This window comes from Orbicella franksi, chromosome 3 (assembly GCF_964199315.1).
Source record: "Orbicella franksi chromosome 3, jaOrbFran1.1, whole genome shotgun sequence".
Classification (NCBI taxonomy): domain Eukaryota; kingdom Metazoa; phylum Cnidaria; class Anthozoa; order Scleractinia; family Merulinidae; genus Orbicella; species Orbicella franksi.
The window spans coordinates 33,342,345-33,356,406 of record NC_138147.1 but is presented as its reverse complement, the minus strand read 5'-3'; the positions used below and the strand labels follow the sequence as shown (position 1 = coordinate 33,356,406).

The 14,062-nt window shown below is 37.9% G+C and overlaps 1 protein-coding gene across 4 annotated transcripts; it reads right to left on the bottom strand.

The window, feature by feature from the left end:
• Window positions 1-42: 42 nt before the first annotated feature.
• LOC145482187 (segment polarity protein dishevelled homolog DVL-3-like) lies at window positions 43-13,427 on the bottom strand. Of its 4 annotated transcripts, none has more exons than XM_081460802.1 (17): window positions 13,185-13,427; window positions 12,647-12,716; window positions 9,487-9,623; window positions 8,683-8,792; window positions 8,146-8,266; window positions 7,938-8,034; window positions 6,950-7,019; window positions 6,767-6,854; window positions 6,134-6,185; window positions 5,924-6,000; window positions 5,400-5,467; window positions 4,823-4,882; window positions 4,602-4,706; window positions 3,786-3,935; window positions 3,551-3,639; window positions 3,213-3,291; window positions 43-2,833 (listed from the first exon to the last, which is right to left on the bottom strand). In XM_081460802.1, the coding sequence occupies exons 1-17, from the start codon at window positions 13,343-13,345 to the stop codon at window positions 2,232-2,234; spliced, it is 2,136 nt and encodes a 711-aa protein (XP_081316928.1). In that variant the 5' UTR covers window positions 13,346-13,427; the 3' UTR covers window positions 43-2,231. The 4 variants fall into 4 exon arrangements, with proteins under 4 accessions (XP_081316928.1, XP_081316929.1, XP_081316930.1 ...); XM_081460803.1 differs by having other exon boundaries at window positions 3,786-3,929; XM_081460804.1 differs by having other exon boundaries at window positions 4,602-4,691.
• Between the last annotated feature and the right edge of the window lie 635 nt (window positions 13,428-14,062).

Sequence of the window (14,062 nt, the reverse complement as noted above, 5' to 3'; positions counted from 1 at the left end):
CGTGGACGGAAAACATTTGATGCGCTTTCAGAGTTAAACCTTCCGTTTTCAAATTCCTCCAGCGTAACGTGGACGGGACCAAATATATTTATTTTATCAAAATTCTCACATGGCTCCGAAGCTTTCAGGACAAAATTACAAATTTGTTAAGTTTCTTTTGTCTCTCAACTCCCAAGGAGACTTGGACACAAAACACCAAATATAGAAGTTTGTTCTGAAAGCCTCGGAGCCATGTGAGAATATTGAGATATTGAACGAGGCCTTTTGGCGCCAACAGAGGATAATGTCGATCATCCCTTCTTGTTTGAGCAAATTTTCATGACCTGAACAAAGTTTCGTCAATTCTCAACTTTTCATTTGTAGGCCTGCTGGAGTGCTTAACTCAAATTTCTTGCCTTTCTATAACCTCTCCAAGTCGGCGAACGGACATCGCGCAGAATACGTTAAGTTTAGAGGGGCTACATCTTTCCGTGACTGCGTGAAACCTATAAATTATAAAAATTTTAATTCCAGCTACATCTTTCCGTGACTGTGTGAAACCTATAAATTATAAAAATTTTAATTCCAGCCTTTGGAATCAGGGAGAAATTAATTTAACTCCAAATTTATTAACGACTCGGGTATAATTAACCTGCGATCTGGCGTTCTTTTTCAACAGCAAAAAAAATAATCCATTAAAAAAGAATGCCTGATCGCAGATTGAGGTATAATATACGAACATTGCCTGCCTAAACTCTGGTCCATTTTGATGCTCCTTGACAGACTAATACTTCCTTGAAATTTCTCATCAAATCTGCAGTTTTCAACTTCATTCATATCCGATCGATACCTTCTGGCTTCATAAACAAGAACATGTCCTTAAAAAGTTTACACTGCTTGCCAATACAAAGCCACAATACATTTGTTAATTGCACGAAGCTTCGAAACAAAGTATTAATGGTAAAGCTTAGGGAACACATAACTTGGACGAATAAAGCGCACTTACGAATAGAAACAGTGGAAGACGGGTGCAGCTCACAATAGACGTAAGATTTGCAGAAATTTAACTCTAATTACCGACAATTTTCCAACTGCTGGTACATGCGTGCAACCCTAATTCAAACTTCAAAGGTCGGGGGCGGGGGGGGGGCTTCTTTCACGGGGGAGGCTTTTAAAGAGGCCCTGAATGTGGTCCTGTGCAGGTAAAAACGGAGAGAAACGAGAGAAACGTACACGTTAACAACCATCAATTGGCTTGTCACGACACGCTTCCTCCTTTGTCAAGTGTTGTGTAACAGCCCAAAGAGTGACTGCGAAAACCAGACACCATCTGATCACATGCCCACTACCAAGAAACCTTTTTGTTTGTATCATTTTATTTGCTTAGTGGCAAAAGAAATTTACCTCCAGAGAATAACGGGCTAACACCCATCTGTTTTCTTTACACTGCAAAACTGCGCTCATTAAAATTGCTTCATTCCAGAGTAATTGATCCATACATTGCCTATCATTAGTAATTTGTCTCGCACAGGCCATTCAAGAAACTTGTTGAACACTCTGTTGACGGGTTTGGCTAAAATAAAAACTTGTGTTATGACACCCCTCAAGAAAGTGTTCTGACTTGAATTCGCTAACGCTTGGCAAGAAATATGAGAAACCTTGTATATATAGCTATGCATGTACCGTACTATATTGACAATTCAATTAATACAGCCTTGAGTAAAATCTAGTGAGCTATGCCAGGAGAGATAAAACTGACCCACGATTACTCGGGGGTGTTGAAGACTGAGAATTTCTATTACCTCTCTAGGTCCCAAAATAGTTTCGCAAGTCAAAATTTCTTTGTAAAGACTACATAAAAACGAAGTTCTCTTTGCCATTAAAATAACTCAAGCTGTATTTCTGTACAAACCTAACCTCTCGAAAGCACCAATTGCCACACTATATACAAATAGAAATAATAACTAACAATGAGAATTAACGTCTTGGCTCCGAGAATTTGTCCGAAATTGGCGCCACGCGTAAATTTTGATAACCTATAATACTGTGTTCAACCGACACACGAGAAAGAAAAATTGAAGGTTGATACAACTTGCGGTGTGGGTGTTACAACTAAGCAAGTGTGTAGAGTGTAGAGTCTGCCACATCTCAGGCAGTACCGTCCTACGGATGGGGTGGGTCCTCCGTTGGCCTGTCATTCGTGAAGCTCACTAGCCGGTCTGGTAGCTGGTAGTGGGACATCTTTTGCCTCATTACATGACGTCTACAAAGAACTCACAAGGATTGCCCATAGCCATTCTAAAACTGTTCCTACTAGCCGAGACGTTCTCAGGTACTTGATCAAGAGGCCTTGGCATCATAGCAATTCCCGGCATAGGGGGACCGCCAGGCATCGGAGCTCCTATAGGAACTCCTATGGGAACTCCTATGGGAACTCCTATAGGGGGAGCTCCTGGCATGGGCGGTAGTTGAACTGATCCTTCTACGCTGCGAGCCTCGCGTTCTTTGTTTTTGCTTTTGCCTTTACTACTACCACTCTTCTCACTACTGCTTCCACCACTGCTTCTGTGATCACCGTCTCCGCGGTCACCGCCTCCTCCACCGCTCCTTTTAGAACTGCCACTGGCACTGTGAGGGCTTTGACTGCCACTGTGTGCACTGTAAAATGACTGGGCGTATCCTGGTGTTTGTGCGTCAACAATGGGTTGAGGAGGTGGGTACGACGGCATTTGATGATATCCGTAACTTGGTGGTCCTGACATCCATGAGATACCCTGTTGATGAGTAGGGAGGGGTCCCAGAGTATCTTGGTCACCATCACCTTCATGTTCGTTAATTGAAAGGGCAGCCATATCTACAACACAAACATAGAGGATATATTAAAGAAGATATACCGCAAGAGCATTGGAACCATGCAAGACATTTGCTCTCTCATTAAACATTTGAAGGAAAATTAAGCAATACGATTCAAAAAGGGGCACCAGGTGCTCTCTTCCCTCTGAGAGGATTACTTTGTTCTTTCGATCTTACAAAATTTCGTAGCAAAGCTTATCTTTGTTTCTGAAGAACGTGTGGCAGCCCCACCTCCAAACTCAATAACAGTTCACACCCTGACAGGCCCTACACCTCAGAATTTCCATCCCTCCTTCACATGTTTACATTGTAAAAATGTTGTGGGTGGGTTGAACCCCTATCAGTCCTGTTGGCTAACTACGATACAACTACAGACTTACTTCCACAAAGATCTCCAAATACATAATAGCACTGTTCTGAGAATGTAATCTTGTTCACTGTGTGACGAATGAAGCCAGCCTGAAGAAGAACAAAGCAAACGACAATTATTACAGCAATAACAAACAACTACTGAACGCCGAGCTTTTATACATCCTCAGTGTTATTTAATTTAATTTCTTATATCGCCATGTTAAAGAAAATAGATGACATCTGCACTCTCTAGGGCAGGTCTAAATGTGCAGATATTCCACAACTCATGATTTTCCTTGAATTTAAAGAAACATGTCTTGAAATTCTGTGACGAAAGAACTGTGTTATAACAGAGATTTAACATTACCTTTAAAAGATTGCAGGCATATTTTCTTGCTTCTCGTCTGTCTTGAAAACCTTCTACATGTGAATAAAGCCAGTCTACTACATCAGATCCTGAAAAAGACAAAGCATAGCAATCAGCAAAGTTGTGTGAGACAACAGAGTGAGACTAAAGCCCATGCCTATAAAACTACAAAGTGCATTTCAAAATACACAAGTGAAACTACTGGAACAGTTGTTAGGAGCAGTTGTTACCTTACCTATAAATGCATTAGGAATTGTGATTTTAAGCCACATCCTGTCTCTAATGTCAAGCCCGGAGTCTGGTGCAGCCATTGTTTTAACTATTGTGCTCATGTCTGTGGTTACTGAGAGTCCTTCGCCTTCATGAAGTTCCGTATATCCTATAACAGAAGGTAGAAAACACAACTAAATAAAGCCAACTGGAATGGAATCATATGCTATCAAAAATTTTGAATTATGAAAAGAAAGTATTTCTGAAGTGAACAATAACAAAAATGGGACCTGCTATGTTTGAAGTAATGTTGGTAGATGTGACTACCAGTATACTTTATAGGTTTTAATGAACAGATCTACAGCTGACGATGTACAATACTATCGTAGACTTGTCTAAATTCAAGTCACACCAGCCAGTAAAATGGAAATTTTGTTAGAGAATGGAGTGAGTGTATTATGGGCTTTGCTAGTCTTCGAAACTTGCAACCCTGTTCATACCTGCCAAACCCCAGAGTACAAAAACCTGGAGACGGCTTGAAATCTTTGCATTGTAAAAATATAATTTTCAACAATGTCTGAATACTCTACAAAAATCACCCGAAGGCCTTCCGAACATTCCCGACATCTCAAAAATAATGAAATTAATGAAAAAAAATTAAAAAGAGCCACAGTAGGTAGTTCCCGGGAGATTTGGTACTCTAACCGGGAGACCGGGAGGTTTGATGAAAAACTTGGAGACTCCCGGGAAAACCAGGAGAGTTGGCAGGTCTGCCTGTTGATTCACACACAAAAAAACCAGTCACCATAAAAACACAATAAAGAACCACATAGCAACTCACTGTCTGATTCTGGTAAAGAACTCGTCATTGATGAACTTGTAGATGTCACTGTGCTAAGTGACTGGCTGTTTGGCTGTTTTCCATATTGAGCTGTTGGTCCAAACTCTAGGATTAGTTATTAAAGAGATTCTTCAGTTAAAACCAATGTCATGAACAGATTAATAATATGAAATGCAGACTAATCTTGTACAGCAGCAAAAAGCCACTGAATTCGTACTTACGAGTCATTTGTGTGGTATGTTGAACCCATGCTGAGGTATCAATTGGACGAACTGGTTCACCTAAAGGGAAACATTTTAATTTATATCACCACCAAGGAAACAATGTTTACTCTCTTACTTCATAAAAAAGACGTGCCTTGTCACTCACTGAACACAATCCTCTCAACCCCAAAATAATAATATTTAGCCTTTATACACTGTAGACCACAACTACAAATACAAGGACAATCTTGTGGACTTCAAGAAGAAACGATGATATAAAATCTCTCAAACATCAATAAACAAAGTTTATGGAGGCTGGAAAGATTTCCCTTGCGTTTTGGGTTTATTGGGTAAATGAATTGGTCATGGCGCACTACTCTTCTTTCATATGGAGATGAATAGTTAAATGGGAGACACAGGATCATGGATGAAGTTACATGTGTTGTAAACCAGCAAAAGACAGGAAACACTGGTATTTCTTCATTATAACCAAAGGTGTGGACACACATAAAGCATTACAGAGTCTTCAATCATACCTTTAACAAAATCAAAGGACTGAAGATAATTGTATTATTAAACAAAGGTTTTAACTTACTAGGTGGTAATGTGAAATATCCTTTTGGTGTTGGATCCCAGCACTTGGCCACTGTCAGTGTTATAGGTCTGAAAACAATAATTATGCAATAAATTGGAAACATCCCTCACTGGAAGACCTGTAATCAACATTTTAAATGCAGCATTGTGTAGTAAACATTTGTGTTCCAGGTGATCTCTACATGTATCTGACTACATAACAGCTATGTACTGTTACTAAATTGTACTAAATTAAATGTCATTCACTTAGTGCATTGAGTATTTAAGGAAAAGGGCAATTCTAAACAGAATAACCCCCACAATTTCTTTGTCAATAAAAACAGGTTCCATTGAGTACAGGTAAGGGCATATGGAACAGATGTATAATCATCACAAAATTTGAACTTGACATTAATTCCATCTGACACAACCATGTGACAAAATTAAATTGGAAGGTACTCCAAGTAGTAAATTAATTATAAACATAACCATTAGGAAAAGGCTTTCAGCTGTTACAGAGAAGTAAATTAAAATCTTATTCCTTACCCTGGCTTATGAACCATTTCTCTCAACACTCGTACAGCATCATCATTACTCATATTCTCAAAATTTACATCATTGACCTGTGAAGGAGGAAGACAAGAGATCAGAAGAGTACATGCCTCATAACATTCAACATGCCATGCCATGCCTCAGAAGTGTTCTAGAAGGAATGATCTCCATTTAAATCAAAAGTGGTGGAAATGGTTCACATACCTGTAGAAGCATATCTCCAGGTTCTATTCTACCATCCAAATCCACTGCACCCCTGAGTAGACAGAGAAACACATGAAAAGAAGGTACAGAACTATGCATCATGCTCTTACAGAACATGCTATAACACTGAGTTATATACATTTAGGAAATAGCCCAAAGAAAATACACACACTAACTGCTTAAAAATTGTGTGTCTATAACTTAATAGAAACACAGAAATAGCACAAGCCGTTGGCATAATGAAAAAGAGAATTTACATTTTGATGATCAAAGTGAACAAGTTGTTTTCTTTTTCTTGACACAGAATTTTCTAAGAGAACTAGAAAACATGTTCTCAGTATTTCTATTGAGTTACAGAAACAGTTGTGGAAGTTTGGGAGAACTCAAAAAAAGCTGTGGAACCACTCACCTTTTGGCTAGTGTTCCCACAGCATTTCTCATTCTCTCACACTGCCACTCGTGTTTTTATATCTTGATAGAAACACAGTACATGTTTTCTATTCCTTAAGTAGAATTCAGTTTGGCAAAAGCACAAAAGAGTTCATTAACAAGACAAACTTTCAAACTATCACAAATGACTCAATTCTCTTTCTGCATTGCATATAACCAAAAAGCAACAATTTTTAAACTCACCCCTTCATGATGGAACCAACGTAAATTCCACCATCTCCTCTCTTGTTGCTTTGCCCAACAATACTTATTCCTAGAAAATTAACTTTTTCTGGAAACAAAAGGAAATAAACCATTAAAAGCATGCCCAAGAGAATGATACCAATGGTAACAAAAAGTGAACATATTTTTGGTTTTAAGTCTTACCCATATTTAGCGTGACTGTTATGATGTTGAGCGACATAGTTGATTCTGTAATTGTACTGAACGATGAACACTGTAAAGGAAATTAATTCCATCAGACATTATAATTATTGGAAAATTAAAACACATTAAAAGTTTAAGTGTGCAAGCAAGAGCAAGAGCAGCATGTTGAAAAAGGCTTTTGTTTTAATAAAATTGCTACCATTTTAATTTGCAAAATATTAAAACATGAGTGCTGCATGGTGGCTATCATTTCAATGCTCACAGAGTATGGGCTTAAAGTTATAACCACATTAACTAACAAGGAGCTTATAATAAGTCCTTATCTCTCTTAGACCTTTCTACTTTCAATTGGTATTTCAATGATAGAGCGGTTTTTAAATGAATTGAGTGTCATAAAACCAAACCCAAACTTATTGTCTTAGCCAATCGTAAAGGCCACAGCCAGTAAAATGAACCAATGAAAACTCGAAGTAAGTACATGTAGCTGGTGCGAAGGGTGGGAAATAAAGTGCGAGTGAATTGGTTTTGGTTTTACCTCTGATTGGATAAAAAAAAGTAGCAGAAGTTTTTTAAGCCAATTGTGTAGCTTAGTTGGTGCAAACTTTATAAAATCTGCTATTGAACAAAACAGCAATGGTAAACAAATTGACTACAGTATAAGCATTCCAAAACTAGTTTCACATGTAAGCCAAACAGGAAATCCATCCAGAGTGGATATCAAGTCTTGGTTAACTCCTATGTAACTTGATAGAGAGCTTAACATCAGACATCCTAGGTATCCAACAAAACAATTACTACACTTTGGTAGTTCCTGTCTGCACCAGGCTCAAATACAATTACACAAATTTTCTACTAATTGTTCTGAGTTCTTGCATCCCGCACATCACAGTCATATCCCCTAGGCATGTTTTCTTTCCTCACAGTTATCATCTTCTAGATAATGCATGTACATTGAAATTACAAAGACAAGAGAGGTAACTATTCTTACTCGTTGAACTCTAGGCATCCTAGGCCGCCTTCTCCTTCTCCTATGTCTTCCTCTAAGAAGCTGAGATCCTTCTGTTGTGCTGGAAAATCTTGAAACACTGCGACACAAGTACACAAATTTTATCCCTGCCACTGCTGTTGATCACCTAACCAAACCTTACTAGTAAGAGTTATTTCTAACCTAAGTAGCAATGTTGATAAGATTTTACCTGCTTTGATCATCCGAAGAGTCCTGATAGCTTGTTGTTTCAATATCGCTACTCATCATGGATGCACTCTCATATCTGTCACCTTCATGTCTTCCTCCTTGACGATGCCGTCCATGGATCACTATAACACAATTGCGTAACAACTTTACAAATAAATATATACAAATGTTATTACATAACGTTTCAGCAACCTTGAGACACCATTATCAAGGAATGAATAGATGAGAGTGAGTTCAAAAGAGGTAAGACCTGAAGATTTACATATTAAGTGAAGTCTAAAGTCTTTGTCTAACTTAACTTCATTTATGTAAATCTCCAGGTCTTACCTCTTTTTAACTCACTCTCATCTATTCATTCCTTGATAATGGTGTCATGAGGTCACCAAAATGTTTGGACATTATATTATTAGTTTTTGCATGCTTACGTCTTTCAAAAGAATTACTAAAAATAAAAGTTATAATGCGCATAAAAAAAGAATGCTGATAAAGTTGTAAAAAGGAAACAGCTAACTATATTTTATTTAGAATGTTGAAATACCTTCATTTCTGTTTATGTGTTTTTCTCTACGTCTTGACCCTCTTCTAGAACTAACTGTGGAATCCACTTCAGAGTCAAAATCGCCAGCTGTCGAGTGTCCTCCATGGGGGCTAAACATAAACATAGAAATATCGTCTTATTAATTCTACATGTTCCTAATAGCAGTAGTCAATTGCTGTTTGTAACAAGGAAAGGTAGTTGTCCAACACATATCAGTAGGTTTTACTGTTTTTGAAACATCAGATGGTAATAATTCTTATTATTGAGCTCATTTATCCCTGCTTCCTAAACTGATGATGTCCTGTAATATCCATGTGTTTACAAATAATTTGTTTTTGTCATACTGGGAAATAAATAACTGATATACAGTACAATCGTGACTTACAACTACCCTGTTAATACGGCCACCTCATTATTACAACCACTTTATACTGGCCAAGACAAAAGCTCAGTCATTTTCTTATTTAAGGAACCCCTTTAAGACAGCCACCCAGTTAATACAGCCAAATTTTCGTAGCCCGTTGGAGACTGGATTAACAGAGCTCCAATGTACATACATGTACAACTTTATCCAAACTTTTTACACCTTCAATCTAGATTTTATTTTGAAGCAATATTGATCTCCACTTCAATAAACACTATATTCCAACACCTGCAAGGCCAGAGATTCACCAGAAGCTGGCAAGTAGCAGGGACAATCTAACAAAATACTGAGGGTTAACCGGCAATGGACTAGCAATCCCAGGGATCGTAGCAATATGCAGACAAGGCTGAAAGATGTAGAATTTGGTCCATTGTACTCACTGGAAGGAAGGTGGCCTTGAATCCCCAATACCAACTGTTCTTGGCATGGGAGGATGCAGGTCAGACGCAGCAGATATAACAGATTGTTGATCATCTCTGCCAGTGTCTGAAACACTACTTGTGTCTGAGGTGACAAGCTGTAACAAGAAAACAAGCTATAAGCATTAAAATGATATTGACTTAAAAAAACTTAACACCTTGATTGGGTGAATTGCTACAACGTATGTGGTAATTAATGTACAAGAATATGCAAAAGCAGTAATATGATATTAACTTCTTGGTTAAAATATTGTTGCAAAGATAAAAGAATAGTCCCTCTGTGTTTTCTGTCTGACATGAACACTTGTGTACTGATGTACATGTGGTGAATATCTATTGAATTTGGCTTCGCTAAACATCCCAGACACAATCAATCTCTCAACCAAATCATGCTTTGTTATTCAAGTGAATATTCCAAAGGGCTGTTGCTGGGGAAGAAAGACTTAAATACTTATCTAAATATAGAAAAAAGTAGAAAATGTATCTGGTCATCCCTACTACATCAACAAATTATAATCTTCAATTTATCTTGAAGATTACCAATTTTAGTTACTCTATTTCATGATTTGGGTAAAGAGTGTAAAAAACACGAACCATTTGATAGAACTGTAATTTGCTGACTGATTTAAATATTTGAGTCTTCATAACTATTTGTAATTAACTGTTTAATTCCAGCAGTGATCAATTTTGGTTTCTACAAATTTATTTACCAACAGTACTTTAGGAAAACGTAAAGCAACCAAGTAACAAGAATGAATGATTATTGCCAAAGTTAGGAAAAACTGAAACTCAAGACATGGTGCACATGTAGGTATAAAATACATTCTACGGTAATTTTACACTTCAGATGCATGACAATTGAAGCAAGATGGACCTACATCATGCAAACCAGGTCTAAATTCCTAAAAGTACTAGTTGTTTTCTTTAAAACCTTAATTAGCCATATATCTGTTATCTCTGTAGTTATGATTTCAACTTCTCCAAACAACAAGTCACCTAAGCTAAATACCACAAACAATTCCTTTTAGACAGAGTTCTGCAATTAATACCACCATTAAAGGCGGGTCTTGTCAGTTTAAGAGCTTTTTTATTATCGCAAGAAAGTACTTAAATCACTTTGAGAACAATACAATGACATCAACATATTTTATGCTTATGGCAAGTTCTTTTATTAATCATTCAGTGGTTTTGCTTGGCCTATTCAAAACCACCAGATAAATTGGATTTATTAACTTAGTACAAAGGGTAAAGCCTCTAAATCAATGACTAACAATTTCATGCTTCCTGAAATTGAAGTTCAAAAAGTTTGTTTTTCTTTTGTAAAAAATAAAAAAAAAATCTTAAAGTTGTCATTTTCAGTGGGATGACCTTAGATCCACAGAGCTCACTTAGCAAAAACTTTAAACAAACTTAGAGAAGAAATTATAGTGGAAAGTCTTTTTCCATTATAAATCTAGGATCACAGCCTTGCTAAAATTATAAATCTTCACGCTACACTTCACCAGCGGAAGGACAAAGACCTTTTATTTTTTGCAGCCCTCAATCATTTGTCCAAGAATAAACTTAATTGTTCTAATCTATCAAAAGGATGCTAATGAAGGATGCCAACAGAGTCATTAGCAGATGAATCCAAGAATGGAATACCTGGCCTTAATGACAATGTAGAACAAACCCTAAAACACCACCAAACAGCTGGAAAAAATCTCACCAAGATGCTACACAAAACACTGTCGTCAAAGTCTACCAAAAATAACCAAACCTTGAGTATTTAATAGGTGTGTAAAATACCTATCAGTGGTATGAATTAACTAATCCCCTCTTAATCCTCGCCTTCCATGTGATGTGAGCATGAATTGTAAAGATTTCAGTATTGAGTAATGAGTGTTTTTGCCAGAACATCTGTCTTCAATGCATTTTTCTGGCCATCATATCACTCATGTAGTTATCAGTTAATCGGTGTGTGGCCAGTCAGGCACAGATCCGGACGAGTACAAAAGAAATTTTAGATTATTATAAAGAAACCATCAAAGAGCGCAAAACCCTTTACATGCCGGTTTCTTGTTCATTTCACCTGACCTGAATGTAGCAAATTTGAGAACGTGACATCGACTAAACGAACTTTAGAAGGTTACTTTTTCAACAGATTTCACTCAAGTATACAAATAGCACGCGAGGGTAAAGAACTACAGAAAATTCAAGAGAACAACCAACTTTTCATTGACAATCAAAAATCTCGCCTGACCTCTCAAAATCATCAGTCGTACGACCGACAGCAATTTAATCAATAGCCTTCTAATTGCAAATCTCGTAACAGCACTGTGCTTTTAATGTTAGACAGCGCTTTCGGCATTGGTTTAGAACTTACCTTGAGTAAATTACATTACTCTTGTGACAAACAGGGAATGCAAATCACCGGTTGTTTTATTCGCTTGGGACTAAGGCCGTGACGCGATTTCGAACAAAGAATCGTTCGACTCGCGAGACGGCAAAAGAGCACAGTGTTTACATATACGAAACAGTTACTGGTTTTTTCCGTATAATCTAGATTAAATCTTAATTCTAAACAATTGACTCAGTAGGAACTCGGTGTGGTGGTATAAATAAAAGATGAGGTTTTGTACATTCAAGGAAACCTGATTAATGAAGGACAATCGAGAAGCCAATATATTTTTCGAGATAAAACACAACTACTCATATTTGAGGTTTAGGTCGTGTAGTGTCGGTGATTTTAACTAAACTTTAAAACAGCGAAACAAATTCAAGCTAAAATGTGTTTATACTAATTCTTTCTTCTACTGCAGCGTTTCAAATAATGGCCGTAAAACAAGATCATCCCTAAGAGAAGTAAACATAGCGTTTGGGCGCCATAAGGATATATGTCCTCATAGGAATTACAAAGGAAGGAAATCGCACTAGAATACCACAGAAATCAGTTCTTATGTAAGATTTGGACTAAAACAGGCAATCGCTTGCAATGGTCGATCGCGATTGAGTTACAACCTTAGATAAACTGTGTTCCCTGCTACGAAAATATATCAACAAAGCCGATCTTTTAGTTGGCTTGGTTCGGTAAATCATTTGCGGGTTACGGTAGCTTATAATTCGATGACAACTGGCTTACCCAGGCAACGACCCTTCCATTAAAACAAGGTAGATTCATCTCCTCATCGCTTATCTCCTCTTTGACCACACTGCAATACAAATCGTAAATTATCAACCAGAGATATCAGTTACAGGTAAAACGCTATCAGAAGTTTGGCTGGAATGCATGAAATCTGCACGAAGAAGCGACAGATACTGTTCGCCCTAGGTCGCTGGAAATTAGGGAAAATTGATAAAACAAGCAAAAGGTATGTACAGTTGGTAGGCACGGGGAGTCTCCAATCATACGGTCGTGTTGCAATGTGCACCCTGGTCGTTCTATGAGTATGACAAGACACTTCATATTTGAGAGTGTATTTTGAAGGTCGAACCGTAGGAACGGTTTCCCTGTGTTTTTCAAAACAAACGTATTTCACCATCTGTTATACAAATATAAGCCCTTTACAGAATCAAACGTGTTCCGCTTGAGAAATAACTGTAGAGCGAGAAAAACAACGTAAACACTGGCTAAGAAATGAATCTACATAAAAGCTCTGACTGAGTACATACAAACTCACCCGAAATCATCGTCCATACTCTTGAAGAAGAACTTGTAGCTCGGCCGATTGAGCACATTTTTGAAATCAGAGAGGGTTACATCTGTAGGACTTTTAGGAAGCTTCACTAGGTACGGCGTATCTTCGTCATCTATGTGGTATATAACCTTCGTTTCGTCCATTTTGATCAATACACTCTTCACCACACCAACATGAACAAGAACTTCTGTTGCATGGCTGGCACGTCAATCACTATTGGGTCACATGGTAGGTGTCGGCCAATCAAAGCGCGGCGTTTGACAATCGAAGGAGACAACAACACATTCATCATAAAGATCAGAAATTTATGGTTCGCGCGGATCGGAGGTATTTCCCTGATCTTGCCGGTGAAAAAGGGGCACCAACCGTCTTAAAATCTGGGGATCAAGCGAGTGGTAAGTGCTGTATGCACGAGGCACGTTCAAGTCAAATGCTTGAAAAATCTGTTTCACGCGAAGACACGGGTCACGATTCCGCACAAAGTTCCGCTCAAAGGACTTCCGACCCGACGTTTTTTGAGTGAAAATGCCGCAAAATCACTTGGATCACTGCGCCGGTTTCATGCTTCGCTTGATATCTAAATAAGCCCAGCCAGTGAGTTTTAGAGACTTAGTGAGCTTAATAGCATTACCTTGCAGTAAGAGTCTGCCTATTGATTATACTGATCATGAAGACAAGACACAGGAAACTGTCAGTGAAGAAATCTCTGGTATTTGGAATTCACTTGAAACAAAATAAACACCTTTATACTCCAGATGTGTTTATGTTTGCGATAGGCCGTTAATTTAATGCAAACTGGCACACAGCGCTGTATTTACCCTGTCGTGTCGACGAAAAAGTGTATTTGAGTACTGAAGAAA